At 40.7% G+C, this 14,494-nt stretch overlaps 1 protein-coding gene across 3 annotated transcripts in view; it reads right to left on the reverse strand.

Annotated features, from left to right (window-relative positions):
• LOC139764084 (WD repeat-containing protein 91) overlaps window positions 1-14,494 on the reverse strand; it is a 70,160-nt gene that overhangs the window by 50,404 nt on the left and 5,262 nt on the right. For all 3 annotated transcript variants that reach the window (XM_071690568.1, XM_071690569.1, XM_071690570.1), the window contains 3 exons: window positions 13,140-13,255; window positions 5,447-5,640; window positions 2,046-2,217 (listed from right to left, as the gene is read on the reverse strand). In XM_071690568.1, the coding sequence (XP_071546669.1) occupies window positions 2,046-2,217; window positions 5,447-5,640; window positions 13,140-13,255 (482 nt within the window). The remainder of the gene's footprint in view (window positions 1-2,045; window positions 2,218-5,446; window positions 5,641-13,139; window positions 13,256-14,494) is intronic.

Below are 14,494 nucleotides of genomic sequence, written 5' to 3' on the forward strand. Positions count from 1 at the left end.
CTCGACTTCCACACATTCTTCAAGGCTCCCAGAATTTTCGCCCCCTCCCCCACCCTATGATCCACTTCCGCTTCCATGGTTCCATCGCTGCCAGATCCACTCCCAGATATCTAAACCACTTCACTTCCTCAAATTTTTCTCCATTCAAACTCACCTCCCAATTGACTTGACCCTCAACCCTACTGTACCTAATAACCTTGCTCTTATTCACATTTACTCTTAACTTTCTTCTTTCACACACTTTACCAAAACTCAGTCACCAGCTTCTGCAGTTTCTCACATGAATCAGCCATCAGCGCTGTATCATCAGCGAACAACAACTGACTCACTTCCCAAGCTCTCTCATCCCCAACAGACTTCATACTTGCCCCTCTTTCCAAAACTCTTGCATTCACCTCCCTAACAACCCCATCCATATATATATATATATCTCATTTCCAGCTGGAAATGAGATGTTTGACGACAATGTGTGGTGTGAGGTGGTTTGATCGAGTAAGTAATGTACGGGTAAGAGAGATGTGTGGAAATAAAAAGAGCGTGGTTGAGAGAGCAGAAGAGGGTGTTTTGAAATGGTTTGGTCACATGGAGAGAATGAGTGAAGAAAGATTTACCAAGAGGATATATGTGTCAGAGGTGGAGGGAACGAGAAGTGGGAGACCAAATTGGAGGTGGAAAGATGGAGTGAAAAAGATTTTGAGTGATCGGGGCCAGAACATGCAGGAGGGTGAAAGTTAATGCAAGGGAAAGAGAGAATTGAAAAGATGTGGTATACTGGGGTCAATGTGCTGTTAGTGGATTGAATTAGAATAATTTACCAAGGAATACTCAGCAAAACTTATACCTCCTTTAATTTGAGCACTCACCTTTGTCTCCTTTGCCTTTGTACAATGGCATTATGCAAGCATTCAGCCAATTCTCAGGCACTTCACCATGATCCATACATAAACTGAATATCCTTACCAACCAATCAACAATAAAGTCACCCCCTTTCTTAATAAATTCAACTACAATACCATCCAAACCTGCCAACCTGCTGGATTTCATCTTCCACAAAGCTTTCACTACCTCTTATCTCTTAACCAAACCATTCTCCCTGATCCTTTCACTTCACACACCACCCCAACCAAAACACCCTACAGCTGCCACTCTATCATCAAACATATTCAATAGCCCTTCAAAATTCTCACTCCATCTCCTCTTCACTTCATCACTACCTGTTATTACTTGCTCACTTGCCCCCTTCACCGTCGTTCCCATTTGTTCTCCTGTCTTATGCACGTTACTTACCTCCTTCCCAAACATAGATAGGGTTGTCCAAAGAAGGGTTTATGTATTGGAAATGAAATGTTTGAGGACAATATGCAGTGTAAGGTGGTTTAATTGAGTAAGTAATGAAAGAATAAAAGATATGTGTGGTAATGAAAAAAAAGCGTGGTTGTGAGACCAGAAGAGGGGTTTTTTAAAATGGTTTGGGCATATGAAGAGATTGAGTGAGGATAGGTTGACGAACAAGATATGTGTCAGAAGTGGAGGGAACAAGGAGAACTGGGAGACCAAATTGGAGATAGAAGGATGAAGTAAAAAGATTTGGAGCAATCTGGTCCTGAACATGCAGGAGGGTGAAGGGCAGAGTGTACAGGATAGAGTAAAATGTGTACTAGGGTTGATGTGCAGTCAATGGATTGAACCAAGGCATTTGAAGTGTCTGGGATAAACCATGGAAAGATCTGTGGGATACTGGAGTATATGCTTCAACCATTAGTGACAGCTCACCAGAAAATTTGCCCACTGTTGCCATGCATCGTTTTTAAAACCTCTTATTTTCCATGTCTACATTATCTAATGTATATTTCATGGACAACAGACAAGCAAAATGCCTGAAAATAAAGCAATGGATTACATCAATCAGATGTGCAGTTATGTCAAGGATATTATTGCACCAAAGGAGTCCATTGTTCCACTGATCCTGCAAGTGTAGCCTCAAAACCAACTCATAAAAGGGGGCCCTTGAATTGTAAATAAACAGAATGATATAGAAAACCTACCTGACTACTAGAAGGTGGTGCATGAACAGTAGAGGGACTGGGCTGTGGAGATGCAGAGGCAGTGCCACTCACTACTCGCCGACCTAAGATTGGTGATGTAGGTAATCCTCCCCCAAGGCCAAAGAGGATTGTTTTTAAAGATTTCAGTTGACTGTCTGATGATGGAGCTTCCCTGGAAAGTACCTCTAATGATTTTCAAATCATTTTGTAACATCTTACCTTATATTCTAGCTCATTTCAATACCATTTCTCAGTTTTGCAAAATGGATTACAATAACAGTTCTCAAAAAATTCAAGCATCATACATCTGAACTCTCTGTTAAACTTGGTATGTCTAATATGTTTTCAGTCTCTATCTAAATGTCCAGGTATCATCTTGCACATACATTTCATACTATTACATTATTCATGGGATAAATATTCTCCAAACAAGATGAAGCATTTCTATACATCATATTACTTTCGGTCCAACATTTGCCATCTCTCTGCAGTGCTGGTGGGGGTGTTACATACTCTTGGCTCATTAGATGTCACTCTTTTTTTGCCTATTATATGCATTCTTTGCTTCTCTTCCTTTCTTCCCTCAATCTACCACATCTGATGAATACCCCATTGAATTCTATCTTGCTTTTAAGTTTCCTTGACTGCCTAAGTACCTCCTGGCTAATCGACTTCAAAGAAAAAGTAACCATTACTGGTTATCCCCTTGTGTCCAGATTCTAACTAAATGTACACCATCGACTTTCCGGCAATTGATGGCTCGGCACCTCCTTTAGTCCAGACAGAATTACGTGAGGGAACTTGAAATTACCACAGCCACCAGACTAATTTACTGGGTGGCCACAGATGGTGTTGTGTGTAGGGCGCACTTATTTACATTCTTTACACTGCACTTGATGGTGGCGATACTGCAATTCTATGAGGGTCTTTGCTTATTTTGCTTAAATCTAACCCTAGCTATGGCTTCTAAGACATATGAGAGTGTCAGTCGTGGTGTCAAACATATATATACCAGTCAATATCGATCCAAGATATGGAAGAACTGTTGAAAAAGATGAACCGTGGTGTTTCGTTGGGTAAGCTGTGTTTCATCAACTGTTTATGATATAAAGAAGCAAAGGGAGAAACTATTGAAATTCTACGCAGACAGCAATTCCAAGAAGCAAATGACAATTAGATAAACTATGAAAGATGGTAAGAGTACTGAGCACGATCAAGTGATGATGGAATGGTTTTGACAGAGTCAGAGTGATGGAGTGGACTAGTCAGGCAGCATGATAATGGAATAGGCTGAGTTGTTCCATAAAGAACTTGAATTATAACACGAGCATGACTGAAGTGAAGGATGGCTTCAAAGATTCAAGAAGCGTCATGGAATTTCCAGGCACAGAGTGTGCGGAGAAAAGCAGTCTGCAAACCATGAAGGAGCTGCCAAGAATGTGGACGAATTTGCGAAACTCATATCTGATGAGCACCTCAGTCCTGAGCAGGTGTATAATGCAGACAAAACTGCATTATTCTGGCGATGCACACCTAGAAAAACACTAACAACAGAAGACGAAGAAGACCCCACAGGATTCAAACAATCTAAGGACAGACTTACCATCTTAGGGTGCTCAAACATTTAATATTTGTTTAATTTGAAATTCTAGCAGTCCATGGTATACTTTAGACACATGGGAGATGCATAATTAGTGGGTCAGAGGTGTGTTGATGAATTATTATTACGTGACCACAGTTGGTCCGGAAAAATGGTTAATCCGGCAAGGATTTGGAACCAAGAGTGCCGGCAAATCGGTGGTGTACCTGTATCAATTCTTGTTTCTTTTATCACAGAAACTGTGTCTATCAATTTTACAGCCTTCAGTAATATATTAAAAAATAATTCTACTTTCTTCCCCCTTCCCTCTCAATCTGATGTATGATTTTCATCCACTCCAAATATAGCTAAACATTTATGCCTATAAACCTCTGGATGTATTGCATTCCATCAAGAATCCAATAATAACTACTCTGCATAAAATGAATTATCCAAGATCATTTACGTCCACCAAGCATGCTCACCTAGAGATTCATACATTGCAGTCACCACTGCTGAGCCTTGAATCATGAAAATTTTACCATCTAAAAAAAAAGTATAATAAAGGTACCCATAAGTCTGTAAATGTGAATGTGAATTTTGTGAATCATTGCAACTCCACTCTACAGATTTGTGGAGGCTCTTTTCATTCCACAGGAGTCCATCATTTCCCTATTTTTGCATAAAATGCAGCCTGGATGCTGTAGGAACCCATAAAAGGGGTTTTCAGGGTGTAACATAATAAGAATAAAATATTATTTGTGATTTTAGTATTCCATTGATGCTTTCCCCAGCATATTGTCTTGCTCCACAAGTGTCCTATAAAGTTTCTCATGAGTGACTCCCTCTTGTGTTTCACAGAAGTTTAGCATTAAGAAGAGGACTGATAATCCTGAAAGAAGAAAAACCCAGTTAATGCTGAAGCTCACACTCAGCCTACATTAGCACAAGCCATGAGATTGATAAAACACTGGCAAAGCAACACAGGTGTTGCTGTTCTTATTATCTATCTAAGTCCCATGATATCACCATTCCAATAACATGACTGAGATGGAATGAACTCAAAGCCCAAAAACTATGCCAGAATCACAGAAGAGTCTAATATCTTTGTATGCTAACAACCAATACAAACAATTGTTTTTAGTTAAACATTTGCTAAACCAGCATGCATTCTTATGCAATTACACCAAGTTGTCCATAATCTTTGACAGTCATTGAAACCTATTCATGTTTTCGTACAGCCAACACACAATTTTACAAACATACATTACACCATACATTGTCATTATATGCTACTGTAGTACTCATACCTTACTAACATAATCATAAGCAAAGTCATAATTTCCTAGACATGTTATAAATGACAAGACATCAGTGAGAACAGGGACAGCAGTGGAACTAGTGGAGTGGCTCCTCATTGACATGCCCTGAGGTCTACTACTTGGTGGATACTGAATGTTCTAGCTTTAAGGTTCTATGGTAACAGTGTTTAGCAAAAAACCTGCCTTAAAAGCAAGGTAAGGAATTCAACAGAATGCAATACAAAAAAAGTTTAAACAATATAACTATATTCTGTCTAATATAAAAACCTTTTGGCAGTAAAAAACTTCTTCCAACACGGTGAAAATATTATCTGATCAACAAAAGTGATAAAAACTGACTTAATTTCTAGTATGTCATTCATAAACAAAAATCAAATACAGAAATAGTCAATCTTATTCGAGTTTTCCTATGCTATAAGCCCTCTTCACATTTCAACTGGGGCCCAGCCTTGATGATGAATTTTACCCATGACTGGAACCTTAGATCAAAAACTACTCACTGTGCAATATTATAAAAATCATCCATGAGGTGGGGTGGAGGTGGTGGGTCTGGTACAGTAAGATGCTCCAAGGTTGGCTGGTCTGATGTAGTGAGGGCTGCTAAACGAACCCGCAAAAGCTCATTCTCTTCCTGAAGACGTGCAATCTTAGATGCTTCATCACGGTAACTAGCTAGAGTTGGCAACTCTACACTCTGCCAATGCAGGGAAAAGATATTCATGTATCATAAATGTCTACCTATCATTATATTCGAATCTACATCTGTTTAAATCAGTTTTTAATTGTGACCTCTCACTGCTTTATCTTTGCATTTCTTGAACAGTTATTTACAATATCCTATCGACAACCAGACCTCACATAACTTTCAATGTTTCCCTGAGTTCTTCATGGGAAGTTATATGGAAGGGTATTGATTGAGAGGGTGAAGGCATGTACAGAGCATCAGATTGGGGAAGAGCAGTGTGGTTTCAGAAGTGGTAGAGGATGTGTGGATCAGGTGTTTGCTTTGAAGAATGCATGTGAGAAATACTTAGAAAAGAAAATGGATTTGTATGTAGCATTTATGGATCTGGAGAAGGCATATGATAGAGTTGATAGAGATGCTCTGTGGAAGGTATTAAGATTATATGGTGTGGGAGGCAAGTTGTTAGAAGCAGTGAAGTTTTTATCGAGGATGTAAGGCATGTGTACGTGTAGGAAGAGAGGAAAGTGATTGGTTCTCAGTGAATGTAGGTTTGCGGCAGGGGTGTGTGATGTATCCATGGTTGTTTAATTTGTTTATGGATGGGGTTGTTAGGGAGGTAAATACAAGAGTTTTGGAAAGAGGGGCAAGTATGAAGTCTGTTGGGGATGAGAGAGCTTGGGAAGTGAGTCAGTTGTTGTTCGTTGATGATACAGCGCTGGTGGCTGATTCATGTGAGAAACTGCAGAAGCTGGTGACTGAGTTTGGTAAAGTGTGTGAAAGAAGAAAGTTAAGAGTAAATGTGAATAAGAGAAAGGTTATTAGGTAAAGTAGGGTTGAGGGTCAAGTCAATTGGGAGGTAAGTTTGAATGGAGAAAAACTGGAGGAAGTAAAGTGTTTAAGATATCTGGGAGTAGATCTGGCAGCGGATGGAACCATGGAAGCGGAAGTGGATCATAGGGTGGGGGAGGGGGCGAAAATCCTGGGAGCCTTGAAGAATGTGTGGAAGTCAAGAACATTATCTCGGAAAACAAAAATGGGTATGTTTGAAGGAATAGTGGTTCCAACAATGTTGTATGGTTGCGAGGCGTGGGCTATGGATAGAGTTGTGTGCAGGAGGATGGATGTGCTGGAAATGAGATGTCTGAGGACAATGTGCGGTGTGAGGTGGTTTGATCGAGTAAGTAACGTAAGGGTAAGAGAGATGTGTGGAAATAAAAAGAGCATGGTTGAGAGAGCAGAAGAGGGTGTTTTGAACTGGTTTGGGCACATGGAAAGAATGAGTGAGGAAAGATTGACCAAGAGGATATATGTGTCGGAGGTGGAGGGAACGAGGAGAAGTGGGAGACCAAATTGGAGGTGGAAGGATGGAGTGAAAAAGATTTTGTGTGATCGGGGCCTGAACATGCAGGAGGGTGAAAGGAGGGCAAGGAATAGAGTGAATTGGATCGATGTGGTATACCGGGGTTGACGTGCTGTCAGTGGATTGAATCAGGGCATGTGAAGCATCTGGGGTAAACCATGGAAAGCTGTGTAGGTGTGTATATTTGCATGTGTGGACGTATGTATATACATGTGTATGGGGGTGGGTTGGGCCATTTCTTTCATCTGTTTCCTTGCGCTACCTCGCAAATGCGGGAGACAGTGGCAAAAAAAAAAATATATATATATATATATATATATATATATATATATATATATATATATATATATATATATTTTTTTTTTATTACACTTTGTTGCTGTCTCCCGCGTTTGCGAGGTAGCGCAAGGAAACAGACGAAAGAAATGGCCCAACCCCCCCCCATACACATATATATATATATATATATATATATATATATATATATATATATATATATATATATATATATATATATATATATGGGCCATTTCTTTCATCTGTTTCCTTGCGCTACCTCGCAAACACAGGAGACAGCGACAAAGCAAAATATTTATTTTATTTTATTTTGCTCTGTCGCTGTCTCCCGCGTTTGCGAGATAGCGCAAGGAAACAGATGAAAGAAATCGCCCAACCCACCCCCATACACAATGTATATAAATACACGTCCACACACGCAAATATACACACCTATACATCTCAATGTACACATATATATACACACACAGACACATACATATATACCCATGCACACAATTCACACTGTCTGCCTTTATTCATTCCCATTGCCACCTCGCCACACATGGAATACCATCTCCCTCCCCCCTCATGTGTGCGAGGTAGCACTAGGAAAAGACAACAAAGGCCCCATTCGTTCACACTAAGTCTCTCGCTGTCATGCAATAATGCCCGAAACCACAGCTCCCTTCTTACTCGATCAAACCACACGTTGTCCTCAAACATCTCATTTCCAGCACATCCACCCTCCTGCGCACAACTCTATCCATAGCCCATGCCTCGCAACCATACAACATTGTTGGAACCACTATTCCTTCAAACATACCCATTTTTGCTTTCCGAGATAATGTTCCCGACTTCCACACATTCTTCAAGGCTCCCAGGATTTTTGCCCCCTCCCCCACCCTATGATTCACTTCCGCTTCCATGGTTCCATCCGCTGCCAGATCCACTCCCAGATATCTAAAACACTTTACTTCCTCCAGTTTTTCTCCATTCAAACTTACCTCCCAGTTGACTTGACCCTCAACCCTACTGTACCTAATAACCTTGCTCTTATTCACATTTACTCCTAACTTTCTTCTTTCACACACTTTACCAAACTCAGTCACCAGCTTCTGCAGTTTCTCACATGAATCAGCCACCAGCGCTGTATCATCAGCGAACAACAACTGACTCACTTCCCAAGCTCTCTCATCCACAACAGACTTCATACTTGCCCCTCTTTCCAAAACTCTTGCATTCACCTCCTTAACAACCCCATCCAAAAACAAATTAAACAACCATGGAGACATCACACACCCCTGCCGCAAACCTACATTCACTGAGAACCAATCACTTTCCTCTCTTCCTACACGTACACATGTCTTACATCCTCGATAAAAACTTTTCACTACTTCTAACAACTTGCCTCCAACACCATATATTCTTAATACCTTCCACAGAGCATCTCTATCAACTCTATCATATGCCTTCTCCAGATCCATAAATGCTACATACAAATCCATTTGCTTTTCTAAGTATTTCTCACATACATTCTTCAAAGCAAACACCTGATCCACACATCCTCTACCACTTCTGAAACCACACTGCTCTTCCCCAATCTCATGCTCTGTACATGCCTTCACCCTCTCAATCAATACCCTCCCATATAATTTACCAGGAATACTCAACAAACTTATACCTCTGTAATTTGAGCACTCACTCTTATCCCCTTTGCCTTTGTACAATGGCGCTATGCACGCATTCCGACAATCCTCAGGCACCTCACCATGAGTCATACATACATTAAATGACCTTACCAACCAGTCAACAATACAGTCCCCCCCCCTTTTTTAATAAATTCCACTGCAATACCATCCAAACCTGCTGCCTTGCCGGCTTTCATCTTCCGCAAAGCTTTTACTTCCTCTTCTCTGTTTACCAAATCATTTTCCCTAACCCTCTCACTTTGCACACCACCTCAACCAAAACACCCTATATCTGCCACTCTATCATCAAACACATTCAACAAACCTTCAAAATACTCACTCCATCTCCTTCTCACATCACCACTACTTGCTATCACCTCCCCATTTGCGCCCTTCACTGAAGTTCCCATTTGCTCCCTTGTCTTACGCACTTTATTTACCTCCTTCCAGAACATCTTTTAATTCTCCCTAAAATTTAATGATACTCTCTCACCCCAACTCTCATTTGCCCTCTTTTTCACCTCTTGCACCTTTCTCTTGACCTCCTGTCTCTTTCTTTTATACATCTCCCACTCAATTGCATTTTTTCCCAGCAAAAATCGTCCAAATGCCTCTCTCTTCTCTTTCACTAATAATCTTACTTCTTCATCCCACCACTCACTACCCTTTCTAATCAACCCACCTCCCACTCTTCTCATGCCACAAGCATCTTTTGCGTAATCCATCACTGATTCCCTAAATACATCCCATTCCTCCCCCACTCCCCTTACTTCCATTGTTCTCACCTTTTTCCAATCTGTACTCAGTCTCTCCTGCTCTCCTGGTACTTCCTCACACAAGTCTCCTTCCCAAGCTCACTTACTCTCACCACCCTCTTCACCCCAACATTCACTCTTCTTTCTGAAAACCCATACAAATCTTCACCTTAGCCTCCACAAGATAATGATCAGACATCCCTCCAGTTGCATCTCTCAGCACATTAACATCCAAAAGTCTCTCTTTCGCGCGCCTGTCAATTAACACGTAATCCAATAACGCTCTCTGGCCATCTCTCCTACTTACATACGTATACAAAGCAAAATAAATAAATAAATAAATAATATATATATATATATATATATATATATATATATATATATATATATATATATATATATATATATTTTTCTTTCTTTCAAACTATTCGCCATTTCCCGCATTAGCGAGGTAGCGTTAAGAACAGAGGACTGGGCCTTTGAGGGAATACCCTCACCTGGCCCAATTCTCTGTTCCTTCTTTTGGAAAATTAAAAAAAAACCGAGAGGGGAGATTTCCAGCCCCCCGCTCCCTCCCCTTTTAGTCGCCTTCTACGACACGCAGGGAATACGTGGGAAGTACTCTTAATCCCCTATCCCCAGGGATATATATATATATATATATATATATATATATATATATATATATATATATATATATATATATATATATATGTAGGAAGAGAGGAAAGTGATTGGTTCTCAGTGAATGTAGGTTTGCGGCAGGGGTGTGTGATGTCTCCATGGTTGTTTAATTTGTTTATGGATGGGGTTGTTAGGGAGGTAAATGCAAGAGTTTTGGAAAGAGGGGCAAGTATGAAGTCTGTTGGGGATGAGAGAGCTTGGGAAGTGAGTCAGTTGTTGTTCGCTGATGATACAGCGCTGGTGGCGGATTCATGTGAGAAACTGCAGAAGCTGGTGACGGAGTTTGGTAAAGTGTGTGGAAGAAGAAAGTTAAGAGTAAATGTGAATAAGAGCAAGGTTATTAGGTACAGTAGGGTTGAGGGTCAAGTCAATTGGGAGGTGAGTTTGAATGGAGAAAAACTGGAGGAAGTGAAGTGTTTTAGATATCTGGGAGTGGATCTGGCAGCAGATGGAACCATGGAAGCGGAAGTGGATCATAGGGTGGGGGAGGGGGCGAAAATTTTGGGAGCCTTGAAAAATGTGTGGAAGTCGAGAACATTATCCCGGAAAGCAAAAATGGGTATGTTTGAAGGAATAGTGGTTCCAACAATGTTGTATGGTTGCGAGGCGTGGGCTATGGATAGAGTTGTGCGCAGGAGGATGGATGTGCTGGAAATGAGATGTTTGAGGACAATGTGTGGTGTGAGGTGGTTTGATCGAGTAAGTAACGTAAGGGTAAGAGAGATGTGTGGAAATAAAAAGAGCGTGGTTGAGAGAGCAGAAGAGGGTGTTTTGAAATGGTTTGGGCACATGGAGAGAATGAGTGAGGAAAGATTGACCAAGAGGATATATGTGTCGGAGGTGGAGGGAACGAGGAGAAGAGGGAGACCAAATTGGAGGTGGAAAGATGGAGAGAAAAGGATTTTGTGTGATCGGGGCCTGAACATGCAGGAGGGTGAAAGGAGGGCAAGAAATAGAGTGAATTGGAGCGATGTGGTATACAGGGGTTGACGTGCTGTCAGTGGATTGAATCAAGGCATGTGAAGCGTCCGGGGTAAACCATGGAAAGCTGTGTAGGTATGTATATTTGCGTGTGTGGACGTGTGTATGTACATGTGTATGGGGGGGGGGTTGGGCCATTTCTTTCGTCTGTTTCCTTGCGCTACCTCGCAAACGCGGGAGACAGCGACAAAGTATAAAAAAAAAAAAAAAAAAAAAAAATATATATATATATATATATTATCCCTGGGGATAGGGGATTAAGAATACTTCCCACGTATTCCCTGCGTGTCGTAGAAGGCGACTAAAAGGGGAGGGAGCGGGGGGCTGGAAATCCTCCCCTCTCGTTTTTTTTTTTAAATTTTCCAAAAGAAGGAACAGAGGGGACCAGTTGAGGATATTCCAAAAAAGGCCCAGTCCTCTGTTCTTAGCGCTACCTCGCTAATGCGGGAAATGGCGAATAGTTTAAAAGAAAAAAAGATATATATATATATATATATATATATATATATCCCTGGGGATAGGGGAGAAAGAATACTTCCCACATATTCCCTGCGTGTCGTAGAAGGCGTCTAAAAGGGGAGGGAGCAGGGGCTGGAAATCGTCCCCTCTCATTTTTTTTTTAATTTTCCAAAAGAAGGAACAGAGAAGGGGGCCAGGTGAGGATATTCCCTCAAAGGCCCAGTCCTCTGTTCTTAACGCTACCTCGCTAACGCGGGAAATGGAGAATAGTTTGAAAGAAAAAAAGATATATATATTATATTTATTTATTTTGCTTTGTCGCTGCCTCCCGAATTAGTGAGGTAGCGCAAGGAAACAGACGAAAGAATGGCCCAACCCACCCACATACACATGTATATACATACATGTCCACACATGCAAATATACATACCTATACATCTCAATGTACACATATATATACACACACAGACATATACATATATACACATGTACATAATTCATACTGTCTGCCTTTATTTATTCCCATCGCCATCCCGCCACACATGGAATAACAACCCCCTACCCCCTCATGTGAGCGAGGTAGCGCTAGGAAAAGACAACAAAGGCCCCATTCATTCACACTGTCTCTAGCTGTCATGTAATAATGCACCAAAATCACAGCTCCCTTTCCACATCCAGGCCCCACAGAACTTCCCATGGTTTACCCAAGACGCTTCACATGCCCTGGTTCAATCCAATGACAGCACGTCGACCCCAGTATACCACATCGTTCCAATTCACTCTATTCCTTGCACGCCTTTCACCCTCCTGCATGTTCAGGCCCCAATCACTCAAAATCTTTTTCACTCCATCTTTCCACCTCCAATTTGGTCTCCCACTTCTCCTCATTCCCTCCCCCTCTGACACATATATCCTCTTGGTCAATCTTTCCTCACTCATTCTCTCCATGTGACCAAACCATTTCAAAACACCTTCTTCTGCTCTTCAACCACACTCTTTTTGTTTCCACACATCTCTCTCTTGATTTGCCCCCTGCAGCTCTATGCCAATAACATCACAGATTTAGTAAGGTTACTGTATGGTTCTCGGTACTCTTTCAACAAACATTAGCTTATATCATAGATTAAATAGCTTAACTCTTGGTGGATACAACCTATTTAGTGGTAAAACAGTGTTTTGACCTCCATGTGAATATGGGCTATTTCTGATGCTCAAAGAGCCCTGCCTATGGGAGAGAAATGGTCTTATGCATAGTATTTCAAAATGTACATTTTACACACACACACATAGAGCAACTCTTACCTGGAAGACAACGGCAAGGAAGTTATGAAGGGATACCAAGAGTGTGTCCTGCCACTGTCGTGTGAAGTACATGGCAAATGAGGGATTTTCCTCCACCCCTTTCAGATATGGAAGAACTGGAAAAAGAAGAAAAATTACAAAACAATGATCATAAAACATGCCATTTTGAGAAAATAAAAAAGAACATCTAAATTAAAAATAATAATAACAATATGCTACTTATTAATCATTATGACAGGTAACAGTTTTCAAGGTGGAATTCCTGCTTAATCATTATGGGCAGAAGATATCCAGTCCAAATAACCAAAGTCAAAAAACATCTAAAATCCAAATGCTCATGCATTTAACATTCCATTTAAATTGGCATACAAGTTGCTCATGTCTGAAGTTAAAGCAGCTGAGCGCTGCACTTTTGTCAGTCATTTCTCTGAATTTTACCCTTAAGCATCCAACAACAGGCATGTAATCACCAAACTCTACCTTACTGTACAGTACACTTACTGGAAAAATTCTGGGGAATGATTTAGGATAAGTATGATAAGTGCCTACAGTGAATGGGAATAAAATTAAGATGCTAGTATTTGAAAAGCAAAGGAGGTCATTCTGTGAGGTCAGTTTGCTTGGGGAAAACTGGAGGGTGTGGATGAGTTCAACCATCTGAAATGAAAGGATGATAGGAGGAAAACTCAAATTCAAACCTGAGAGGATGTAGGAAGACACATTGGGGGTGCTATGAAAGCTCTGATAAATGTAGAAAAGATATGAGCACAGTGTGCAAGAAGCTTTTACACATAAGTAATCATCCATGAGCTGAAGTATGGATGTGAAACCAAAGTGTATAGAAGTCAGGTTAGGGTAAAGACAAGAGCAGAAGAAATGGATAAATTCATCTAGTACAGCTACAGTAAGAATGATGGAAAATAAAAAACAAAGATGTGGGAAGGCTATGTGTTGTGAAAAAAGTAATTAAATGGCACATGGATGAGTCTTTTAGAACTGTAAAGTCACATTAAATACATGGTAGATGATAGCCTAAACACCTCACCTGCCTGGTCTTCCATCCTCTCAAGAGCAAATTCAACAAAGCTGCAAACCACACAAAGTAATACATTCAGAACAATCACTGGTTGCCTAGCACCCAAAAACACTCAACACCTTCACAATGAACCAAAGATCCTCCCAAAGTACTCTCATCTCAACATGCTTGCCACTCAATTTTATGTAACTGCACTAGACCCCTCCCAACAAAATTATTCTATTACCAACCACCAACCACTAATTAGAAATAAAAAGATTACCCCTGCCTTACACTTCAGTAACCTTTCATACATCATCCAGTCCCTAACAAATATAAC

This window comes from Panulirus ornatus, chromosome 48 (assembly GCF_036320965.1).
Source record: "Panulirus ornatus isolate Po-2019 chromosome 48, ASM3632096v1, whole genome shotgun sequence".
Classification (NCBI taxonomy): domain Eukaryota; kingdom Metazoa; phylum Arthropoda; class Malacostraca; order Decapoda; family Palinuridae; genus Panulirus; species Panulirus ornatus.